Below are 26,069 nucleotides of genomic sequence, written 5' to 3' on the forward strand. Positions count from 1 at the left end.
ATAGGAAACCATCATTTCCTTTTTATATACTGTGATACTTTGCTTAGTTTATATACTGCAATAGCCACCACAGATTCTAGCTAAAATTTCTAGTGTCTGCTGAGAGCTGCTCATCAGCTTCTTCATTGTCCTCCCTACTAAAGGGGGAAAGGGGGTTAACGGCTGCAGTGACATCCTCACGATGGGTCATCGGTCTACCTGTACAGAAGTGGTTGTGCAGTGCCCTGGAGCAGCCACTAATTGGCATATGCAGCAATGCCATCCCGCTCCATACAGTTTTATATCTGGCCCCACTAGAGCTGATAAAAGCTGATCGGTGGGGCTGCTAGGTGTCGTACCCCCTACCAACCTGATAGAAGCAATATCTTGTGGTAGAGAAACCCCTTAAGTCGGGGTTACATAGCACTTATTTTTTCATACATTTCGTGTGATTCTGGCCTTAAAGTGAGGAGTACAAAGACTGCAACTGAAATGTTCGGGTTTTTCTTGGAGTGCTGCCTCCATGAATTGATGAGCAGGGGTAATTTTTCACCTCTAGGACCATCGGCTTTCTTATATATGGAATATCCTGTGGATATAAAATAATACCTCTTCAACTAAATTAAAAAAGGAAGAGAAAAAAAAAAGGTTTTTATGTAGAGTATTCCATGGCCTGTAAATGACTAGGGGTTATTTGTCACCCTATTAAACAGGTGGTTCACTAATATATGGGGATTAGCAGTAGCTTGATGTAAAATAGTCATTTTGTCAATCAATTTTGAGATTCAATCCAGTAAAGCACTGGCAACATTTCTCCCTTATTGATTGTCTACATGTTAAAGGAAACGTGAAACTATGGGAGGATGTAGAGAATTAGGAAGAGGTCAGAGATCTAAATGCAACTCCTTCAAGTATTTCCTGGTTATGTAAAAACCATTGGGACATCCTTAATGTAACCCTACAGTTTATACTATAGTCTAGGCACAATAGGAAGAATTTTTTTTTATATTCATTTGGCAAATTTTTGTGTTTACAGTGCCTTGCTACAAGTGGGAAAGGGTGTGACCAGTCCATGCCATATTCTAAACTGTCTTATATGATCACTGACCACATTAAGAACTCTGAGCACCTTTTGTTTTAAGAATGGTGTAAGTCTTGCCCCCATGTGTGCACCCATCCTTATGTGGCGCTTGGATGCACACAAGGTTTTCATATGAAAATGGAATAAAGTTTATTGTCCTTAATAAACTTTACAGCTCCAAAAATGAAACTACTTTTCTTCAGTACAAATGACAACCTTCTATATAGGTAAGGCAAAGTTAATCAAACAGTCTCATCAACTCGATATTACAGGAATCTCTCAGGCTGCAGTACAGACTATCCACAAGCTCAAGGCCGGCTCCAGGTTTTTGTGGGCCCTGGCAACACTCTCAGTGGGCCTCTTTTAACACGTGTCACAATTCATGGTGCACATGTATGGCAGTGAAATATATGTTTAGTACAATGCCAAAGATTTCAATTCTTACCTTACATGAAGAATATCAATAGCTCAGAATCCGAACAGTATAGTCCTCCTTACAGTATTATGGGCACCACATGGTGCTCCATACAGAATAATGAGCCCCATATAATGCTCCATACAGAATAATGAGCCCTATATATTGCTCCATACAGCATAATGGACCTTGTATGTTTCTCAATACAGAATGAGACCCAAATATTGCTCCAAACATTTAAAAAAAAAAAATATATAGAAATGCTTACCTCCTTGCTGGCAGCTGCTTTGCTCTGTATTCCTCAGCATCAACATCTTCTGGCTCTCTGCACTGTAACTGTTCAGGTAGAGGGCGCACAGACGTAACGTCATTGCACCCTCTGACCTGAAACCTCATTTGGAAGATGCCGCAGCGGAAGAACGGGGAGAGAAGTATCACAAGTACCAGGGCCCAGAGCAAGGTTGGGAGGGGGGGGGCACAGGTAACAAGACCCCCTATAGCGAGTGGGTGTCTTCCCCTTCATCTGCTCAGGGCCCTGGCACTTGCCCGGGTGCTGATGCTGGCCCTTCGCAAGCTTTCTTTTTCTATCCTCAGCACACTACTACACCCTGAGCTAGACAAGGTGCATTTTATCAGGCCAGTAACACCCAAACTGGAGCATGAGGGTGACCTTTCCCACCTAGGCTCTTTTGGTTGGTCCTAAATCCCAGACCCCAAAACCAGTCAAAATAAAAAAAAAAAAAAAAAAAAAACTCCAACACATGCCTGCCATCCAAGACCTTACCTCCCGATTTTATATGTATACATATACTATAATTAATTCCAATGGTACACACAAGCTAAAGGGAATATTCACTACTGAACTACTCTTGAATGATCCTGGTTTGCTGACAGTGGGTGAGGGTAATAAATAAAATTATATATACAATGTTATATTTTTTTTCTCCTCGCCTCCTGGATTAACTTCAACCATTGCATCCTCCAGTGATATTTTGTTTCTCCCTGGAGTTAAACTATAAGATGTTAATTTCATACAACGAGAATCTTGATCACACCTCTGCAAAGTATTCCGGGACTTGACCTTCCTGACTCATGAGCTTTTAATACAGTTAAGAACATGAATGTGATAATAAATTTACTTGCAAAAAGCACTTAAAATATTTTATTTAGAACCCCAGAGTGCACTTGAGGTAGCGTTTCTATGGATTATTGCCCAATATTTGAGCTAGTTAAGTGCATTTATATTTACTTTTTTGTTGACTGCAAATTAAATTGTCATGAGAAAATATAGAATATAATGGTGCTATTGAGCAATAATTTTTACAAATAGTTTGTTTCAGATTCCCAATATTAGTGGTTGGTATGTGGAGTGGGTGGGTGGTCTTATGTTACACCATGATCGTGTACTACAGTCTTGATAACCAATTACCTCTGGGTCAATGCTGAATTTCTCCAGGGTAAAAATCTGCACTTGCAAATGTTAAAGGGAGTCTGTCACCCAGCGTGTGTGATGCCTGTAAGAAATCCCTATCTTCATTAGAATAGTTACCCCCTCCCATCAGCGTCAGTTACATTCCTGCACTCCCTCAGAAATGCATACTTCATCCTTCCGCCTATGGGCGCTGCATTCAAGGATCTTCTGTGCAGGGCCGGTGAGAATATAACATTCGGTGTGCGCTCTGATAAGATGCTCTCCCCACTTCCTCTGACTATGCAGGAAGGAAGTGGGCACACCGTAGGTCACTGGAACGGAAGTCTCTAGCGCAGAAGTTCCTTGAATGCAGTGCCCAGAAGGGATGATGAGGTATGTGTTTCTGAGGGCATGCAGGGTGCAGGCGTGGTATTCTGGGGCAATAACTGACGTGCTTGAGAGGGGAGGGGAGTAGTTGTAATGAGGAGAGGAGGCAGGGATTTCTTCCAGACACTGCCTGCCGCAGAGCCTGGAAGAAATCATTAACACACAGAAAAAATATATTATGTCTCCACATCAAGACTGTTAATATGAGGCATACAGGTAGGTCTGGGGCTTACAGGTAGGACTGGGGCTATCTGTGCACTGAGATCATATCTCCTGAGATCTTGGTGCCGAGATGTCCATCTGCGCATGCGCTGCCCCGGGCAGCCATTTTATTCGGACTCCCATGACAGCACCACGAGAGAGGGGATCCGCCCCATAGGAACAGGAAACCTACAGATACAAAAGGGCGGTACCTCTCCCACGCATCAGTTGGTTTCCTGTTCCTGAGGGGACGGGATCCTACAGAAGAATGGGATCCCAGGCCGGCCAGCCGACACCGGTAGCGAGGGGGTCTCCTACCTCGGCTTGGTTCAGATTTTCTGGAAGACGCCACGGTGGCCCAGGATGGGTATCACGGCGGTGGCGTGGACAGCAGGGAGCGGCGTCCGGAGGATGGCCGTCTCCGGAATTAAGCCGCCGCCGGTAAGTATTTTCCCCCCCGGGATTCCCGGCTCCGGCGGCGCAGATAGGTTGCCAGCGCTGTGCAGAGGGCTGCGACCGGGCGCTGCTCCGGAGCTCCCGGGCGTCCCGCGGAGCTTCCGGCGTTTCCGGGGTAGCGGTGACGTCAGGGGGAGGGTGGAGGAGGCGCTTCCGGGTCAGCGCGCTACTGCGCATGCGCGGCGATCCCAAGATGGCGGCGCCCATCGGAAACACCGGTGGCGCGCGGTGGGGCGCCAGCTGGGGTAGGGAGATCCATTAAGGGGGGGAGGGGCGCGGCATGGAAACTGCTGACCGGAGGAGGGGTATTTAGGCGGGACCCGGGCAGGGTACCTTGCCTTGGCCACATTACTACATGCAGCAGTGTGCAGCAGTGGTGATGGAAAGCGATCGAGAGACAGAAGCAAGGGCAGCAGCGGCAGACATCACTGCTGCCCCTGGATGACCTTCGGCAGGTCAAACAGAAAAAGAAAGGGTCCCGTGACAGTAATGCGGGACGAAGTGACCAGTCCACTCGTAAAAGCTCCTCCAGGCAGACAGGAGCATCGGCTGAAAGAAATCCCCCTTGTTCTCCGGTACTTGATTGTGGCACTGGTAAGTGATCTTCGTGAAAGTTCACTCAGTGACGGGACCCCTCTTCTGTGTTTTTCTTTTTCTAGGGAAAAAAAGCTACAAATAAAAATAAACATAGGGAATGCGCACTCTGTGCATGCCCATTACCAGACGCGTGCCTCAAAAGATTGTGCCCCCCCTGTATTCAGCAGACGGTGGCAGAAGAGTCGCCTGCAGTAGCGGCGAGTTTGAGAGACATTGTCAGGGTAGAAATGAGGGAAACCCTAAAGTCCTTGTCTCAGCCGCAAAGTCTAAGGGGCGAGGTCCCGGCGGAGTCTGATTCCTCAGCAGAGTGGAGAAAAAGCAGAGACTCCCAGGCTTCATCTCCCTCGTCCTCTTCAGGAGAAGAGGACTCGGGGCGATTTTGTCTGCCTCTTGACCGGGTAGACAAGCTGGTCAAAGCAGTCAGAGGGACAATGGAGGTAGAGGAGCCTAAGCCCCATTTATCCATGCAGGATGTCATGTTCGGTGGGCTGGAACAGAGGAAGCGGAGAGTCTTTCCGTTAAACCAAAAGATACAGGATCTGATCCACAGAGAGTGGAAAAGACCGGACAAAAGAGGGTCGCTACCACCAGCCCTCAAAAGGAGATACCCCTTCGACGATCCGGCAGTAAGTTCTTGGGACAGAGCCCCCAAATTAGACGCTGCCATTGCGAAGGCATCAAAAAAATCCTCGCTCCCCTTTGAGGACATGGGATCCCTTAGACAGGAAAGCTGATACCTTCCTGAAAAACACCTGGGAGATGGCGGCCGGGTCCTTAAGACCAGCAGTGGCTTCAACGTGCACGGCCAGGTCCATGATGGTCTGGTTGGACCAGTTGGAGTCACAACTAAAGCAGGGAACTGTCCTAGACGAGCTGCTTGAAAAGGTGGGGGACGACAAGAAAAAGTTCCCAAACCTTTCATCAGCGTCCTACCGTCGCCCATTTGGTAGAAGGAGATTTGGCCAGGGGAGAAGGCGCAACTCTTCACCTGTTAGAGATCGACCCAGATGGGAAGACAGAAGGAGACGAGGTACGGGCTATATGTTTACACGCTCGTCAAGAGATCAAAAGAAATCAAATCAATGACTAGCGGTTCCCGTAGGGGGTAGACTGTCATCCTTCTTCCCGGCATGGTCGCAGATTACGAATAGTGACTGGGCGCGCAAGGTAATATCCACCGGGCTTAGGTTGGAATTTACCCAGATCCCGCGGGACACCTTTAAACTGACCCCCTTAAGATCTTCTCATCTTGAACAAGCGGCTTTAGAAGCGGAAGTCTTGAGCCTATGTCAGAAAAATGTTCTGGTAGAGGTCCCAGAGGCTGAAAGAGGAAGAGAGTTTTACTCTCCCCTGTTTCTAATCCAGAAACCTGATAACACATTCAGAATGATTATAAACCTTCGTTCCCTTAACGAATTTTTGATTAATCATAAATTCAAAATGGAGTCCATTAATACAACAATAAAAATATTGTTTAAAGTTTGTTTTATGGCAGTCATAGATTTGAAAGACGCGTACTATCACGTACCTATCCATACAGACTTCCAGCAGTTCCTGAGGGTGGCAGTTTCAGTAGAGGGCACAGTACGTCATTTTCAGTATAGAGCCCTTCCCTTTGGTCTCTCAGCAGCACCCAGGGTTTTTACAAAATTAGTGGCCGAAGTTATGGCTCACTTACGAGAGGTTGACGTCTTAATCATTCCATATTTAGACGATTTCTTGATTGTAGGAAAATCGATGGGTCATTGTAAATCCCAGATAGAAAAGGCTAGATCCAGGTTAGAAAACCTAGGATGGATTTTAAACTACGAGAAATCCCGACTCCAGCCCTTAAAAATACAGAAATTTTTAGGATTGATACTAAATTCAGACACTCAGATCCCCTGGCGGTGGATGCCCTACTGATAAGATGGAACTTTTCTCTGGCATACGCCTTCCCACCATTGAATCTTCTTCCCCTGGTAGTCAGGAAGATCAGAGAGGATCAGGCAAGAGTCATACTGATTGCCCCCTTTTGGCCCAGGAGGACCTGGTTCGCGTGGTTGAGGACCATGTCGGTAGGCGATCCCTGGGTACTACCGAACCTTCCGGATCTCCTCTACCAGGGGCCAGTCAGCCACCCACAAGTAGCGAGATTTCATTTGACGGCGTGGTGTTTGAAAGGTCACTATTAAAAAATAGAGGGTTCTCCAAGAACTTAATTGACACCCTCCTAAGAAGCAGAAAATTAACCACCACTAATATTTATGCTAGGACCTGGAAACGCTTCCTATCCACCTTTCACTTTGACATCAGAGATGGAATTCCCACGAAACATATTCTGGAATTTCTCCAGAAAGGTTTCGAATTGGGTCTCTCCACAAGTACGCTAAAAGTACAGGTTTCAGCCTTAGGGGCCCTGTTTGCAGCTGATATTGCAAAAGATTATTGGGTAGCAAGGTTCATCAGAGCAGCGGCCAGATCGAGACCTATACACAAAGACAGATGCGTACCGTGGGACTTAAACTTAGTCCTTACAGCCATGACAGAAAGTCCGTTTGAACCTTTAGATTCCGCCTCACTAAAGATTATATCCCTTAAAACAGCATTCCTGGTAGCAATAACATCCGCACGTAGGGTGAGCGACATACAGGCACTCTCCAGATTGCCTCCTTACACAGAGTTCTTACAGGATAGAGTGATCCTAAGGCCAGATCCAGCATACCTTCCCAAGGTAGCAACACAATTCCACAGGACACAGGAGATGGTTCTGCCTTCCTTCCTCCCTAATCCAACCAACCCTAAAGAGCAGAAACTTCAGGCATTAGATATTAGGCGGTGCTTACTGACATATTTAGCAGCCACGGATCCTTGGAAGAAGAACGCATTATTCCTATCCTTCCAAGGTTCCAGAAAAGGATACAGAGTATCAAAACGCACATTAGCAAGGTGGATTAGGGAGGCTCTCTCTCTTGCCTACACAGCAGGTGGCGGTCCGGCTCCACAGAACCTGAGGGCACATTCCACTCAGGCCATGGCATCATCCTGGGCAGAGAGATCTGGAGTATCAATTGATCAAATATGTAAGGCGGCCACCTGGTCATCTCCTTCCACCTTTTTTAACCACTATCGGTTAGACATGGGTGCCTCCTCAGACCTCACCTTCGGGCTAAGGGTGCTGCAGGCTGTAGTCCCTCCCTAAATTAGTTTACATCTCTGTAATTCTCTCGTGGTGCTGTCATGGGAGTCCGAATAAAGTATTAAGTTACGTACCGGTAACGGTATTTTTCGGAAGCCCATGACAGCACCCTTAGTTCCCTCCCTTGTTCACATATAGGGGTGCACTCCTTAGAAGTTTGTTCATAGAATCACCTTATGTGGGAGATGGTATGAAATAATTCTGTTAAATAGGGTAGATAGGTTGTATATATCATATGTTGTGTACTAACCATGGTAGCCTCTCAAGCTCTGTAATCCAACTGATGCGTGGGAGAGGTACCGCCCTTTTGTATCTGTAGGCTTCCTGTTCCTATGGGGCGGATCCCCTCTCTCGTGGTGCTGTCATGGGCTTCCGAAAAATACCGTTACCGGTACGTAACTTAATACTTTCACAGAGTCCACTGCATAGGAAACCATGGAACTGCGGGGGCTCTGACCTTTCACAAAATGTCGTCAGTGCCCCCGCAGCACCCACATCCTCACACCCCAGCCTGTGGCCCGAAGCAACGCTCTACTCTTGCCTCCTCCAGCAGCGACCCTGGGACCATGCTTCACTGCAGCCAACACCCCCCCCCCCCCCCCTGCCCGGTATGCAGTAGACACATGGATTATAAGAAGCAGCACCATTTTATTAAGAAAAGGTTTTTTCCCATTTTTCTCCTCAAAATTTGGGGTGCATCTTATAATCTGCAAAATGCGGGATTGGCTCCAAAGCTTCCAGAACATCAACTGAAACTTAGCAGCAAGTCTTACAAATATATATTAAGTGTACAGTATAAATGGGGTACCAGAAAAGTAAAGTGAAACGGTTCATCCTGATAAAGCACAAAAGTAATGTAGAGAGGCGGTGGACAGCAAATGCGTTTTACCTGGCAATAATGCAGATGTTTTATTAGTAAAACAACATCTGCAAGGAGTTTGTATGTTCTCCCCGTGTTTGCGTGGGTTTCCGCCGGGCACTCCGGTTTCCTCCCACACTCCAAAGACATACTGATAGGGAATATAGATTGTGAGCCCCACCGGGGACAGTGATGATAATGTGGGCAAACTGTAAAGCGCTGCGGAATATGTTAGCGCTATATAAAAATAAAGATTATTATTATAAGGACCAAACGAACTGTCTCAGATGTTAAACCTCAGTTGTAACTTTGGCATTTTACTCTGAATGTGCCAGGTAAGTTGGTGTAACTGACCATCAGATGAGAACCCATGGAAATGCCGGATGCAATTGGATAGAATCCAGCGTTCTTTTGTAAAATTTCATCTCTATTATTTTTTTTTTTTTTTTTTTTTAATTCACTCCGGCACTTTATTCTTCTGGCTCGTTTTAGGCAAGCAGACATAGATCCAGTGTGTGGATTTTGCCTGAGCTCAAGAGATGACATTTTAATGGAGGTTGATTCTTTCCTGTGTGTTTAAGTATCAAGTAACAGTGACCCAAAGACCATTGTATAATGAAAAATTGTTAACCTGAGAGCACTGTAATTCAAGGAGCTGCGTTACAGTACTTTTGACTGCAGTAACTACTCTTAGTGAGTGGCTTACTATAGATATATGGGCCGACTCTTCATTTCATTAATGCCTTCTTTTTCACGTTGTGGGTAAAGTTTACTCTTTTTGATGTTTTCACCTGTCTCCTCATTGTCAACTTTTCAAAAATTTGCAAAATTTTTCACAAATTTACTTAGCTCCCTTGAACCTCCCAAAGTAATTTTATAACAAAGATGATTTTTTTTTTGGCTGTGCCCAGAATTCATGAACAGTTTACTTCATTTCTGAGAACTGGGCCCAAAAAAAGTCAAGTAATACCTTGAGACAAAAAAGAAAAGTGACTTAAAAGGAACCTGACAGCTGATACATGCTGTCCAATCCATGGGCTGCATGTATCACACTGATTTCAGCTATGTACTGTATGTTTGAGTATGAAACACTGCGCTGTTTCAGAGAGACCTAATTTAAACCCTTCATGACATCTGCTGTACTACTATGGCGCTTGTCGTGTCCCTTCCTTTGTGGGGTCCGATTCTGAGCCCACATCTTTCCTGGCACATTTCAGCTGTTTTGAACAGCTGACATGCCCCTAACAGCCGCGGGTGGAATTGCGATCCACCCGCGGCTGTTAACCCGTTAAATGTCCCTGTCAATCTCTGTCAGTGGCATTTAATGTGATGGCGCCAGAAGCACATTACTAATCCTGTTCATCTACGCCAGTGTCACATGGTCGTGGGGTCGCCGATGGGTTGGCATGACAACCTGGGGTCTGCAGAAGACTCCTGTGGTTGTCATTGCTGGATTGCTATAAGCTCCACCAGCAGTCGGTGCTCATAGAAAGTGAGCATTTCTCCTGCACACGCTACATGTGATTATCGCCTGTGTGTAGCAGAGGCGATTGGACAGCTACAGCTTCTAGTCTCCCATGGAGACTATTGAAGCGTGCAAAAGCTTAAAAAAAAAAAAGTTCAAATCATCCCCCATTCGCCCCATTCAAAATAAGCAAAAAAATGCACATTTGGTATCACCACGTTCAGAATAGCCTGATCTGTCAAGCTATAAAAAGAATTCCTGTATATATTCGAGTATAAGCCAAGGCACCTACTTTTGCAACAGGAAACTGGGTAAGCTTATTGATTCAAGTATAAGCCGAATATGAATTATCCTCTCATCTCTGTCCTGGTATGCTTGGCTCCCCTTTCCGTGTATGCATGGATCCTTATCCCCTATCCCTGTTTGCATGTTTCCTACTGAAGAAAAACAAACCTCATATTCTCCTACCTGCGCGCTCTGGGTGCTGACACTACATCTTGTTCCAGCTGCCAGTGCCTGCCGCTCTTACTGCTGAGCGATCACGTGGCCCCGCTTATTAACCCCTTAACCCCCCAAGGGTGGTTTGCACGTTCATGACCGGGACAATTTTTACAATTCTGACCACTGTCCCTTTATGAGGTAATAACTCTGGAACGCTTCCATGGATCCCGGTGATTCTGACATTTTCTCGTGACCTATTGTACTTCATGTTAGTGGTAAAATTTAATTCATATAACTTGCGTTTATTTGTGAAAAAAATGGAAATTTGACGAAAATTTTGAAAATTTCGCAATTTTCCAACTTTGAATTTTTATGCCAGAGATATGTCACACAAAAAACTTAAGTAACATTTCCCACATGTTTGCTTTACATCAGCACAATTCTGGAACCCAAATTTTTTTTTTTCTTAGGAAGTTATGAGTTAAAAGTTGACCAGCGATTTCTCATTTTTGCAACATTTTATTTTTACGGACCACATCGCATTTGAAGACACTTTGAGGGGTCTATATGATAAAAAATACCCAAATGTGACACCATTCTAAAAACTGCACCCCTTAAGGTGCTCAAAACCACATTTAAGAAGTTTATTACCCTTTAGGTGCGTCACAGGAATTTTTTTGAATATTTAAAAAAAAAAAAAAATGAACATTTAACTTTTTTTCACAAAAAAAATACTTCAGGTTCAATTTTTTTTTATTTTACCAAGGGTAACAGGAGAAGTTGGAATGCAAAAGTTATTGTGAAGTTTGTCCTGAGTACGCCGATACCTGATATGTGGGGGGGGAACCACTGTTTCGGCGCATGTCAGAGCTCAGAAGGGAAGGAGCGCCGTTTGACTTTTTCAATGCAAAATTGGCTAGAATTCAGATCGGACGCCGTGTCACGTTTGGAGAGCCCCTGATGTACCTAAATAGTGGAAACCCCCCACAAGTGATCCCATTTTGGAAACTAGACCCCCCACCCCCCACCCCCCCAAGGAACTTGTCTAGATATGTGGTGAGAACTTTGAACCAACAAGGGCTTCACAGAAGTTTATAACGTACAGCGGTACAATTAAAAAATCATATTTTTTTTCACAAGAATGATCTTTTCACCCCCAATTTTTATTTTCCCAAGGGTAACAGGACCCTAAAAGTTATTGTGCAATTTGTCCTGAGTACGCTGATACCCCATATGTGGGTGTAAACTACTATTTGGGCGCATGGTAGAGCTCAGAAGGGAAGCAGCGCCATTTGACTTTTTTGGCTGGAATTGAGATCGGACACCATGTCACGAATGGAAAACCCCTGATGTACCAAAACAGTGGAAACCCCCCACAAATGACACCATTTTGGAAACTAGACCACCCAAGGAACTTATCTAGATGTGTTGTGAGCACTTTGAACCCCCAAGGGCTTCACAGAAGTTTATAATGCCTGGGCGTGAAAATAAAAAAAATTTATTTTTTCCACAAACATGATCATTTAGTCCCCAACTCTTTTTATTTTCCCAAGGGTAACAGGTGAAATTGGATCCCAAAAGTTGTTGTCCAATTTGTCCTGAGTATGCTGATACCTCTTATGTGGGAGAAAACTACTGTATGGGCACACGTCGAGGCTCGGAAGGGAAGTAGTGATGTTTTGGAATGCAGACTTTGATGGAATGGTCTGCGGGTGTCATGTGCGTTTGGAGAGCCCCTGATGTACCTAAACTATTGAAATTCCCCACAAATGACACCATTTTGGAAACTAGACCCCCCCACGGAACTTATCTAGATGTGTGGTGAGCACTTTGAACCCCCAAGTGCTTCACAGAAATTTATAATGCCCGGGCGTGAAAATAAAAAAAACATTTTTTTTTCTACAAAAATATTTTTGCCCCCAATTTTTTATTTTCCTAATGGTAACAGGAGAAATTGGACCCCAAAAGTTGTTTTGCACTATGTCCTGAGTACGCTGATACCCTATATGTGGGGGTAAAACACTTTGGGTGCATGGCAGAGCTTGGAGGGGAAGGAGCACCATTTGACTTTTTCAACGCAGAATTGGCTGGAATTGAGATCAGACGCCATGTTGCATTTGGAGAGCACCTGATGTGCCCTAACCCTAATGGGAAAATGGAATTAAATACATTTTTTTTTTTTTTTTTAATATTATTTTTCCCTAACTAAGGGGGTGATAACGGGGGGTTTGATTTACTATTTATGGCGGTTTTTATGTTTGGCAGCTGTCACACACTAAAAGACGCTTTTTATTGTAAAAATAGCTTTTGCATCACCACATATTGAGAGCTATAATTTTTCCATATTTTGACCCACCGAGTCATGTGAGGTCTTATTTTTTGCGGGACGAGTTGACGTTTTTATTGGTATCATGTTCGGGCACGTGACCTCTTTTGATCGCTTTTTATTCCGTTTTTTGGGACGCAGAATGAACAAAACCAGCGTTTCATGAATTTCTTTTGGGGGGTGCGTTTACACCGTTCCGCGAGCGGTAAAATTGATAAAGCAGTTTTATTCTTCGGGTCAGTACGATTACAGCGATACCTCATTTAGGTCATTTTTTTTATGTTTTGGCGCTTTTATGCAATGAAAACCATTTTATATAAATTATTTTTGTATCGCTTTATTCTGCGAGCTTTTTTTTATTTTTTCACTGATGATGCTGTATGGTGACTCGTTTTTTGTGGGACAAGATGACGTTTTCAGCGGTACCATGGTTATTTATATCTGTCTTTTTGATCGCGCGTTATTGCACTTTTTGTTCAGCGGTGTGACAATAAATCATTATTTTTTGCTTTGTTTTTTATTTTTATTTTTTAAGGGGTTCGCTAAAGTGGTTAACTAATGGCACAGTTTTATAGGGCGGGTCGTTACGGACGCGGTGATACCAAATGTGTACTTTTATTGGTGGTTTTTTTTTTTTTTTTATTTCCGAAAAATGAATTTATTAGGGAATATTTTTTTATTTTAATTTATTTAGCGATTTTTTTTTTTTTTTTTTTTTTTTTTTTTCTTTATTACATTGTCCCAGGTGGGACATCTGTCACATCACAGATCACTGTGACAGATCAGCGATCTGTCACAGGCACTGCACAAGGCTTCCTCCTTGCCTGCGCTTTGCAGGCATGAGGAAGCCAGCTCCCTGCAGGCCCCCGAAGGTCCCCGTCACGATCTTGGATCCAGGGACCTGCAGGGAAAGAGCTGACACCCGGCCGCGATCAGCGGCGCTCACCACGTGGGCCCCGCTGATCGCTGTGACGTACTATCCCGTCCCTGGGAATTAAGTCCCAGGGCACATGGACGGGATAGTACGTCACATGACAGAAAGGGGTTAATGTAATGAATATGCGCTACACGCCTATGGGAGTGGAGAGCAGTGCATTTTCACTACCTTAATGAGCGAGGCCACGTGATCGCTCGGCAGGAAAGAGCGGCCGGAGTGAAATGCAGTACCAGCACCCAGGGTGCGTAGGTAGGGGGAGTATGTTGTGTGCTGGAAGCTGGCGGCTGTTGCTGGCACTGTGCGCTATTACAGCAGCAGCACAGGCTTTAGCCACAGCCGCCGGCTCCTGCCTCTGACCCGCTGCTCCCCCCCCCCCCCCCCCCTCCCCCGCCGGCTCTCTGGGACAATGACTCGGGTATATACCGAAGAGGGCATTTTCAGCACAAAAATAGTGCTGAAAAACTCTGCTTATAAATGAGTATATGCGATAATCTGATCGGTAAACAGCATAACAAAAGTCAAAATGCCTTAATTACTTTTTTGGTCGCCACAACATTGCATTAAAATGCAGTAACGGGCAATCAAAATACCGTATGCACACCAAAATAGTATAATTAAAAACGTTGGCTTGGCACACCTCTTTCCACAATAAACAAGCCCTCACGTGGCCTTTTTGACGGAAAAAAAGTTTTAGCTCTGGCAAGAAGGGGAGCAAAAACAAATGAAAAAGAGCTGCGCTGTAAAGGGATTAAATCACAGGGGATAGTGTCACAGGAAACCAGGTGGATCCCTGGCATCTTTTCCAGACCTGGTACTTGGGAGTGACAGGTCTCTTCCTAGTTGTGCACTCAGGTAGAGATCTGTCACTCCATAGTAGCAGGCAGGGAGGAGCTGCTGAGACCGGTCTCTGACTAGTCTCCTGAGGTGCTAGGACCCCAAGATACAAATTTGATGTGAAGGTGGTTAGGGGGAATGTTGTCTACTGCTGAGCTAATGTAGAAATACTTTGAATTAGAACACAACAGTTACCCCTGATGGTTTTGGTGAACTTGCTCTGCAATAGCGAGCATCATACTCATTAAAACTTTACAGTAAGTAAACAAGTTCTCAAATCACAACTGCTGAAAAGTCAGAGCCAGGAGTTCAGCTCTGAAGACTGAATCAATTACGTGATTAAAAAGTTATGAAAGTTTAGATTTTTTTTTTTCCATGGTGCTGAGACATAATGAGATTTCTTCACAAGGGGGTAAAGGTTTGGACATGCTGTATAGATGTTTTCTTAGTAATTAGACTTTTATTTGTAGGGATTGCATGTATTTAATTCTAATGCAGGTTCTAATGAAAAACTTCAATTTGTGCAATGTCCTCTATCCTTATAGGGCAAGCTGTGTATACAGCGATTCGTGTCTCGGAGATCAGAGTAGTGAAAGAATTTGAAATATCTTAAAGGCAAATTATTCTGGTGCCTGAAGTTGATTTTAAGGTGTTTGCCGTTTTGCAGGATTTCACATATTGCAAATGGTGATTGTTCTGAAAGGATATACTGGTCATAAGTTTAAACTACAAAATATATGGTGGTTGTCGTGAAGGGGTTAATTATATCGGTGTATGGCATATTTCAGAAGTGGGTGTATGGAGCAGGCTCCCTCAGCGAGCCCGCCCTGTACCCAGCAGGTGATGGCTGTGTATTACAGCTAGGACTTAACCTTAACAATAGTGGGTGGAGTGGTGCTCAGCCCGCGACAGTTAACTTGTTGAATGGCACTGTCAACCTGACAGCGACATTTAACACTCATCAACGTGCGTGCATCATTATCCGCCCATGGGAGGATTTACATCATGCCAACTGGAGCAGCAGCTACTGGGAGAATACAATTGTTTTTTTTTCTTTTTTTTTCTTTTTTTTTCTCCCTGCAGCTGATTTTTACTTCCCGTCATTGGGCGGTGCAGGGAAAGATTTACAGTAATCACTCACCAGCACATTGTACTATTTTAACTACTGGAAGTGAGGACTGAAATATTACTTTATTTTCTCCCTGTAACTGCTCCTCCAGTAAGGCAGCCTGACATGATATAAAAGTTCTTTACCTGCAGGTTAATAGCAGTTATGGTGGTGATGGCTATTTCCTTGCAAAATTAAAGGGAATTGGTTTCACCTGCAGCAGCCAATTAAAATGTCTCCATAGTTTTACAGCGAGTACGGCCTTTTTTTCCTCAGGGAAATGGTGGTAAAACCAGTGGCACGTGACTGCTGCATTTTTCATCCACAGAATGACTGCTGCATATGAATGTAGCCTAAGGCTGAAACGCACTAGATTTTGCCAACCACTAGTAATCCACTGACTTCTAGCTCTCATGACTCTTCCAAGCAAAGGCATAGATGGCTCCAGCTGAGCTTTCTTGTGCTCTTGGAGAGCTACAGTAAAACTCCTCTGGCAGAGGCTTATTTTCACGCTGAACAAAAGAATCAGCCATTGATATTCAACAGGATGGATCCTTCTCACGACATCTGGAGTCATAGCCGGTCCTTACACTTTACACTGTCGGCAAATTTCTCCAAAATCGACATGTTCTGATACTTATATTTAATGTTTGTGGGGGCCATGTAAGGATTACAATGTCAGAGTAGTGTGCGCCAATATTACAATTTCATTTGATAAAACTTGAGGTGCCTCTATACCTCGAATGGAAGTCTGCCAGCCCAATGTTAAAGGACCCCGTACACTTTTGGTCGATCAGCCGAACTCTTAATATATGTGAGGGCCTCTCAAATAAATCCCCAACTGATTGATTTGAGCAAGAGAAGGATTCAGCATGTTTAATATTAACATGCAATCACTTTATTATGGCAGATAAACTGGTGAAAGAACAATCACATCACCCCATCCAGACCCAAACAAAATTTAGAAGCAGTGTTTCCCAACTCCAGTCCTCAAGAGCCACCAATAGGTCATGTTTTCAGGATTTCCTTAGTATTTCACATGTGATGAAATTCCTGCCTGTGTAGGTGATGCAATTATCACCTGGGCAATACTAAGGAAATCCTGAAAACATGACCTGTTGGTGGCTCTTGAGGGATCGGAGTTGGGGAACTCTGATTTAGAGTATAGTAGCATTAGGAAACCAAGGTTGTTTATCTACATCATTTTATACATATTAAGATAATCAAGTGTCAATATTTCTTATTTGAAATATTAATGTTTCCTTTTTTTTTTTTTCCCCCCCCCGTAGGTTAAGAATAAAGTTTCTAGGCACAACAAAGCAGGAAGTTATTCCTCATTCAACAGTTCCACACCAATGGATAACCATATTTCTAACTGAAGCCAACTTCTCGAAATTAGCCATGGCCTTGCTGCTTTTTGGAGTGTGTTTTTTCTTTATACAACCTCAAGGGGTGTCTTCTCGGCCAACTCCAGGTGATGTAAGGATCTTCACCTCTCCCTCTCCGGTTTATGAGTTGAAGGACGTTCCTCATCCTAATGGCACCTACCAGCATTTGCCACACACCATTATCATTGGCGTTCGTAAAGGTGGAACTAGGGCTCTCTTAGAAATGCTCAGTCTCCATTCTGATATTGCTGTGGCTGAGAGTGAAATACATTTCTTTGACTGGGAGAACCAGTATGGAAAAGGTTTACAATGGTACTTGAGCCAGATGCCATTCTCATACCCTCATCAACTTACAGTGGAGAAAACCCCAGCCTATTTCACATCAACTCCAGTTTCTGAACGTGTATACAATATGAACAGCACCATCAAGATCTTGCTCATCTTAAGAGACCCTATCGAAAGAGTCTTATCGGACTACACCCAAGTCTATTATAACCACTTGCAGAAAAATAAAACTTATCCTCCAGTGGAGAGCCTACTTCTAAAAAATGGAGAACTCAATACTGACTACAAAGCAATAAACAGGAGTTTATATTACCATTACATGGAAAACTGGCTTAAGTTCTTCCCACTCAAAAACATTCACATTGTTGACGGTGACTACTTAATTAAGGATCCATTCCCCGAAATGCAGAAGGTGGAGAGGTTTCTGAACCTCTCTCCTCAAATCAACGCATCAAACTTTTACTTCAATAGGACCAAAGGATTTTATTGCTTACGAGACAGTGGTCGGGAGCGTTGTTTACATGAGTCCAAAGGACGGGCTCACCCACACATAAGCTCCTTTCTCTTAGCAAAACTGCGTGACTACTTCTATGAGCCCAATAAGAAATTCTTCAAGCTGGTTGGGAGGACATTCGATTGGCTGTAAATATAGTTGGGTTGTAACATGAACTTTTTGGAATGTTAACTTGTATTTAATTAAAAATATATTTAATCTATAAGTTATTTATAAATGGAATCCTCTCAAGGACAAGGATATGAAGAAATAAGCTAGCTATATTTTTATACTGTACTACTGTGAATATTCTTTGTATAGATTTTCATGGCTAATAAACAATTTTAGTATATATACAAATTATTTATGTCTCTATTGCTGGTGCTACTCTTGTTTGACTTTCTAACACTGCAAAACTTAAGTCCAAAAAGTGCAAAATTAACGGGTAATATTTGTAGATGTTAGAATATGGAGGCCAATTTGCCAGTTTTGGGGGTAACTTGCAGTGTGTATGAAATATGCCATGGGCCAATATTATACCGCAACCCATGCTGTAATGAAAGTGCACTGCCTGAGAAGCATGACCAATGCACATGTGGACCCGTAAGGATTCTGTTCTCGAACACGGGCTGTGTGCAAATTACATTGGGAAAGCAGTGATCATTGAATTGGAATTTGGTGAGACCTATGCAGCAGGTACTTCAAAACTAGTCTTGCAAATTTTAGCAGTGCATACATTTCTTAACTAATTTCCTTCAAGACCTCATTATTTCTCCCAATAAGTACCATATATGACATGTGATTGCAAGCCGAACTTTTACACGCATCCATAGGCTTGTATGGCTGCGCGTCATTCGATCAGCAAATCCACTCTTGGCATGCTGCAATTTATTTAATTTTTTTCTCCTCATGTCCAAATCAGCATGATGGGAGGGGATATGCACTTCCCCGTAGTATAACATTGGGCCAAGTGCAATCTGTTAGCACTCATCGAGTTACAGGCTTATGTGAGCGAGCACTAAATATATTTAGAAAGATTGATGGTGGTTTAATCTTATTTTTACTGATTTTTGTGTTAAAAAAAAAAAAAAAAAAATTACACATTTTATATATAGATGGAGATATTAGGAAACCCAATGGTTTTAATGAAAATTATGCTCTACAAAATAGTTTTGAGAATACACACAGATCTTTAGGGACTTTTACATTCCCGGGGGGGGTTATCCCATTGAAGCCACCAGCAGACACAATTAACAATTCTCCTGTATGCTCTTCATTCCTCTAGAGACATGAGCTGTCTGTCACCACATCACTCTAGATTGTCTGCAGTGCATTGAGATAATATTTCATTCCTCTGGCAGCCCATGCAGGGAGAATTGGAAGATCTCCATTACCCTGCTTGTGTTTTTATCTGGATTGCAGGTGAACGCCAACTGTTTATAGGCTTCTCGTGGTCATACAGATAAATGAAGGTGGGGGCATAAAAAAAAAAGTTCTAATTTGAACTGCCTTCAAAAAAAAGTTGCAGAAGTACACACCCTCCATCTTTTAAAGACTGAGGGACAAGTAATGTTTCCACATACACAGAACCTTGCCCCTACTGTGGTGATGTACTTCCTGTGCCCATATACACAATTGAGATGCCTGAGGATGCAGAAATCATTGCGTTCCAAACTTCTTACTGGTGGAAGGGGTGACTGGGCCGGATCGGTCCAGTCGCCACAGAGGTACTGCACCTCATCCAGAGGTGTGGTATCCCGCCCTTAGGTAAGAAGGGAGAACCACTCAGGACTCCAACACTTGCACGCAACATATGCTAGTTCAGTCAGGGCACCTGGGTGTACCCTTTGGGAGGGTGGCCTCATCCCAGGCTGGCTAGGGAAGGGTGTTGGTAGGTGAGTGGGGAAAGGTAGAGAAGGGGCGGAGCTGTGAGTGGTGACAACCAATCAGTGACAGTGGGAGGAGTTAGTGCTGAGGTAAGAAGATTGTTCTAGAAAGATCCAGTCAGTCGGTGATGGAACAGCAGAGGGGCAGGACTGATGAAGGGAGAGCGAGAGGCGTGAGGAACATCGGAAGGAAGCTCCTAGACAGAGAGAAGGGGTCCTTGGGGCATGGGAAGTGCGGAAGCCACTCGTGGGGCCTGTATCCAGAGTGGAGGGACCAGGTCGCAGTGGGGGAGCCGGCCCCTGAGACTAGTAGAGAACTACAAGGCTCAGCTAGCAAGCCAGAGGCTGAGGTGACTGTGTGCCTCAGCCACATCCACAACTATTCTTGAAAAGGTAGCCATAGAGGATCCCAGGGCCTGACCCACGTCACCCGACAAGGTCCGGGGCTGCTGACTTGGGGACACTGGTTGTGAAGGCGCAAAGTAAAAAGTGACAATCAGCGCAGTGAGACAGCCAGAGGAAAGGCAAAGATAAAAGGGAGTCCTGCAAAGGTGTTTCACGGTCTGCCTGGGAGTTGGCTTGATCCCTCTCCCGAAGAACATGGCTCCAAGCGGGCACCTGTGTGCACAGGTTAACTGTGAGTAAAAACTTTGAAACTACACCCAGCCATGTCCTTTGTGTCATTTGCGTCTTGCCTGCCCTACACCGCACACACCATCACCGACTCGACCGATAACCTCTTGGCTGCCCCGGGACATAAGCTCTGCCTGTAGAGAGTGGTAATAACTCTGCTGCATCATCGGCCCCGGAGGATCTGTTCTGCAGCGCTAGTCACCTCTGACTGGAAACCACAGGTGCTGTCATGACTCCATTTCCCTACCAATTTCCCATCAGTTTCCCCATTACCATCATCACCCTTACATTAACTTTCATCATTCTTACTGGATGCCCAGGGCAACGAACCAGGTCACTGCCACTGTGCCACATCCCCCTTTAAAGAACCTGACGGTCCAGTACTGAGTAACCTAAGACCCTGTGGTGGCGCTCCACAGGTCCCATACAGTCTGTGGCTGTCAGTACTACTCCACTGGCTCCTCACAAGGCACCTACTTAGTTCTAACAGTCCACCAGTAATTGGGAATTAAGTTTATTAGTTCATGCATTTCCAGATCTAGAATTCAATAGTATTTTAAACACAAAAACGCAAATGGACAATACTTTTAATGGACACATTGGAAAACCAAACAATCATTAAGGTTGTAAGTAGTGTTGAGCGATACCGTTCGATACGATATTTTTGGGTATCGGATGGTATCGCCCGATACGCAAAAAATGTCGGGTATCGCCGATACCGGAAGTCCCATCAAGTCAATGGGACTTCCGGTATCGGAATTTAAAAAAGCCCTTTATTTCCTTGTTGGCTAATTCTACATAATTGAAAACAAATAATCATGTAGAATGTATTGTGGGAGGTGGAGGAGACATTAAAGGCATAGTGGTTTATTCAAATCACATGGCATAGCATTCATTCCAATTTTTTTTTTTTCCAAGACGTTCGGAGTTAAAAAGATATTGACTATGTTAACCTTTTTTATATTTTGTCAGATATGTATGTTTCACAACTTCCATGCTCTTCACCTTCTTTTGTACTTCTCCCACACTTTCTCCTTCATGATCCGCAGCAGTAGCATTTTTTTCATCAACTTTTTCTTCACCTTATTCATCTTCTTCATCCCATTAATTTTTTTTTTCCTTTCTTCATATTCTTCTTATTCAGCTATTATTAATTTTCATATGCTATTTCTTCATCTTCTTCCTATTCTTCTTTTTCTTCATTTTCTTATGGTGACAGGCATTCCTGTAGTACTTATCCATAAAAGTTATAAGATTACACCTTACGTTCTGCCTGTCACAAAAGATTTACAACAGGATTTGTCCGCGTTCAGTTTGGCAGCAGCAGGCATTTTCCAGGGGCACCACGAGGAGGAACGGACTCACCCCCATTTACTGCTTAGTCTGCTTATAGTTTTGATTTCTTCTATGATGATTTTTAGTCTTATGCTTAATGTTCTTCTGCTTTCTGTTCTTCTGCTCTTGCTTCTTCTGCTTCTTGTTCTTCTGTCTTTTGTTCTGTATCTTGGTGGTTGTCTTCATGTTCTTTGTCCTCTTGGTCATATTATTTAGGGTCATATTTCTGGTCTTCTTTGGTGTGGTCTTCAGGGTCGTCATCATGGAGATCAATAAGGATTACCAAAGACAATTTCAAAAAGCTTGATCTTGGAAATGTAGCAGAAGGTACAAGAAGGCTGAGAAACTGGCGAGAACCAGCTGACAGTACTGGAACCCCTATTGGCAGCAGAAGGAACGATAGCCAATGGCACTACTGAGGAACAGCTGATGGTGCTGGACCCCGGTTACTATTCAGGAGGTACCTGTGCTAGAAACCACTACCAAGGACCAGCTGACATTGCTGGACCTCGGATACTGAGATGGAGGCACCTAGGCCAAAGGCTCTGGCGAGAACCAGCTGGCACCCGGATGGGTAGCAGAAGGAACAAGAGCCAATGGCACTACCGAGGACCAACTGACGGTGCTGGACCACGGTTACTAAGCAGAAGGTACCTGTGCTAAAAAGCACTACCAAGGACCAGCTGACGGTGCTGTACTTCAGATACCGAGATGGAGGCACCTAGGCCAAAGGCTCTGGCGAGAACCAGCTGACAGTGCTGGCACCCGGATGGGTAGCAGAAGGAACAAGAGCCAATGGCACTACCGAGGACCAACTGACGGTGCTGGACCATGGTTACTAAGCAGAAGGTACCTGTGCTAAAAAGCACTACCAAGGACCAGCTGACGGTGCTGGACCTCGGATACCGAGATGGAGGCACCTAGGCCAAAGGCTCTGGCGAGAACCAGCTGACAGTGCTGGAACCCGGGTGGGTAGCAGAAGGTACCCATTTAAAGCAAAGTAGCCAGGCCGCAAGCTGGCCGCAGTTACCGAAACCCACAGTCCTACAGGGGGTCCATGTCCCATTGGCACTACGGATCCAGCCTTCAGTGCCAGTTCCTGCAGCCCACATAGGAGTCACCTAAACTGCAGGCACCGTAGAGTCTGCTAACCCGGCCGCAAGACGACAGGACAACGGATTGTTGGCATAGTGACCTTGACACTACCCGGAAACGGCTGGCGTGCTGGAACCAGGCTGGGCAACGGAGTACCCGTGCCAAAGACACTGCCGAGAACCAGCTGACTGTGCTGGAACCCAGATGGGTAGCAAAAGCTACAAGAGGCAATGGCACTACCGAGGAACAGCTGACGGTGCTGGACCACGGTTACTAGGCAGGAGGTACCTGTGCTAAAAAGCACTACCAAGGACCAGCTGACGGTGCTGGACCTGGGATACCGAGATGGAGGCACCTAGGCCAAAGGCTCTGGCGAGAACCAGCTTACAGTGCTGGAACCCGGGTGGGTAGCAGAAGGTAACCATCCAAAGCAAAGTAGCCAGGCCACAAGCCGGCCGCAGTTACCGAAACCCACAGTCCTACAGGGGGTCCATGTCCCATTGGCACTACGGATCCAGCCTTCAGTGCCAGTTCCCACAGCCCACATAGGAATCACCTAAACTGCAGGCACCGTAGAGTCGGCTAACCCGGCCGCAAGACGACAGGACAACGGATTGTTGGCATAGTGACCTTGACACTACCCGGAAAAAGCTGGCGTGCTGGAACCAGGCTGGGCAACAGGGAGTACCCGTGACAAAGACACTGCCGAGCACCAACTGGCATTGTTGGAACCCAGGGACAATCATGGTGAAGGCCGAGGCCTACTTGGTGGCAGTTTTAGATTGTTTGTAGGCTACAACAGACTGTCAACGTGCTCCAATTAGGCATCTGTCTCCACTCTGTTTCCAGGATTTCACGTGACCACCAACACCGCCAGTTTATGCGTACAGTAGCCATCTGCCCAATCCACACGTGTTCCTGTGTTACTGGGGTTCTGTAATGTCATCAGATCCCCTGATGTGTGTCTGCCACTGTCTCCTGCTCTGTCCACATTCCCACCACTTGCAGTGGGAAGGTGGACAGCGCAGGAGACAGTGCCGGACACACATTGGGGGATCTGCTCACGTAACAGAACACCAGGAACACAGGAACAAGTGTGGAATGCGTGGACGGCAACTGTGAGCAGGAACTGGCGGTGTTGGAGGTCAGGGAAAATACTAGAGACAGAGTGGAGACAGAGGCCAAATCAGAGAATGTTTAAATCTGAAGCAGTGACAATTTGGAGGCAGCAGCAGTTTGTCCTCCACACAGCAGGGGATCAGCTGACGTTACCGAACCCCACTTTCACATGAATGTTTGTTTCTGTGTGGACAGCACTTCCGAGCAACAACTGATGATGTTGGAGCCCAGGGATAGTCATTTTGTAGGCTGAGGCCTACTTGGAGGCAGTTTAAGGTAAGACGTTGTTAGAATTTGGAGGCAGCAGGAGAGTTTGCCGTACACACAGCAGGGGATCAGCAGACGTTACTGAACCCCACTTTCACATGAACAAGTGTTTTTTTCTGTGTGGACAGCACTTCCGAGCAACAACTGACGATGTTGGAGCCCAGGGATAGTCATTTTGTAGGCTGAGGCCTACTTGGAGGCAGTTTAAGGTAAGACGTTGTTTGAATTTGGAGGCAGCAGGAGAGTTTGCCGTACACACAGCAAGGGGATCAGCTGACTTTACCGAACCCCACTTACACATGAGCGAGTGTTTTGTCTGTGCGTACAGCACTTCTGAGCACCAACTGGCGGTGTCGGAGCCCAGGGAAAATCAGGTAGTAGGCCGAGGCCTACTTGGAGCCAGGTGTAAATCTGAGGTTGTTTGACTGTGGAGGGAGCAGGACACTTTGCCATACACACAGCAGGGGATCAGCTGACGTTACCAAACCCCACTTACACATGAGCGAGTGTTTTGTCTGAGCACCAACTGGCGGTGTCGGAGCCCAGGGAAAATCAGGTAGTAGGCTGAGGCCTACTTGGTGACAGTTTTCGATTGTTTATTTCTAGACTACTACTAACTGTCAACGTACTCCAATTAGGCCTCTGTCTTCACTCTGTTTCGAGTATTTCCTCTGGCTTCCAACCACGCCAGTTGCTGCTCTGAAATGCCATCTGCACAACCCACACTTGTTCCTGTGTTACTGGGGTTCTGTAACAGCAGCTTCTCCCTAGAGGTGAGTCAGGCAATATCTCCTGCTCTGTCCACTTTTCCACTACAAGTAGTGGGAATGTAGACAAAGCAGGAGACATTGCCCGACTCACCTCTGGAGATGAGCAGATGTTACAGGACCCAGGTAACACAGGAACAAGTGTTGATTGTGCAGACGGCACTTGAGAGCAGAAACAGGCGGTGTTGTAGGTCGGAGGAAATACTCAAAACAGAGTGGAGACAGAGGGCAAATCAGAGAACCTATTAAATCAGAGGTAGTCAGAAGTTGTAGGCAGCAGGAGAGTTTGCCGTACACACAGCAGGGGATCAGCTGACGTTACCGAACCCCACTTACACATGAGCGAGTGTTTTGTCTGTGTGGACAGCACTTCTGAGCAACAACGGGCGTTGCTGTAGCCCAGGAAATAAAGTTCAGGTCATAGAAACATGAGACCTGGATCCTGTTGCCAGCCAATTATTTATTCTGGAAGAGGACTGGCAAATTCAGGTGAGATCCAGGCCTTGTTCATTTTCAGAAAAGTAAGCCGGTCAACATTATCGGCGGATAGTCGCGTGCGACGGTCTGTTACCACACCACCTGCAGCACTAAAGACACGTTCCGATAATACACTGGCAGCAGGGCAAGCCAGCAGCTCCAATGCATACTGGCTAAGCTCTGGCCATGTATCCAGCTTAGAGACCCAATACTTGAACGAGGAAGAGCCGTCTGGGAGTACACTAACAGGGCAAGACAAGTAGTCTGTCACCATCTGATGGAAACGTTGCCTCCTGCTGACTAGAGCCGTCTGTGATGGTGTAGCCGTTTGTGGTGGTCCCACAAAACTTTTCCACATTTGGGCCATACTGGCCTTGCCTTGTCCTGCAGCACTGCCTCTGCTACCTCTTTGTGCAGAGCTTCCTCCACTGCCTCTACCCACATGGCTGCTTTGAAAAGCACTAACAGCAACACTTGCGGGGGGAATGGAGAACATGATGGCCTGCACAAGTGTTTCTTGGTACTCCCGCATTTTACGCTCCCGATTCAACTGTGGTATGAGGCTTTGTAAGTTGTCCCGGTAGCGAGGATCTAGGAGGGTGTACACCCAATAATCAGCCGTGTGGAGAATGTTGGCGATGCGGCGGTC

At 45.3% G+C, this 26,069-nt stretch overlaps 1 protein-coding gene across 2 annotated transcripts in view; it reads left to right on the forward strand.

Annotated features, from left to right (window-relative positions):
- The window catches only part of HS3ST1 (heparan sulfate-glucosamine 3-sulfotransferase 1), a 31,236-nt gene extending 13,032 nt beyond the window's left edge, over positions 1-18,204 (forward strand). For both annotated transcript variants that reach the window (XM_073574473.1, XM_073574472.1), the window contains exon 2: positions 16,965-18,204. In XM_073574473.1, coding sequence (XP_073430574.1) covers positions 17,077-17,994 — 918 coding nt within the window. In that variant the 5' untranslated portion in view covers positions 16,965-17,076 and the 3' untranslated portion in view covers positions 17,995-18,204. The remainder of the gene's footprint in view (positions 1-16,964) is intronic.
- The last annotated feature ends 7,865 nt before the right edge of the window (positions 18,205-26,069 follow it).

Source organism: Dendrobates tinctorius, unplaced genomic scaffold (assembly GCF_039654945.1).
Source record: "Dendrobates tinctorius isolate UK_male_01 unplaced genomic scaffold, ASM3965494v1 ptg000039l, whole genome shotgun sequence".
NCBI lineage: Eukaryota > Metazoa > Chordata > Amphibia > Anura > Dendrobatidae > Dendrobates > Dendrobates tinctorius.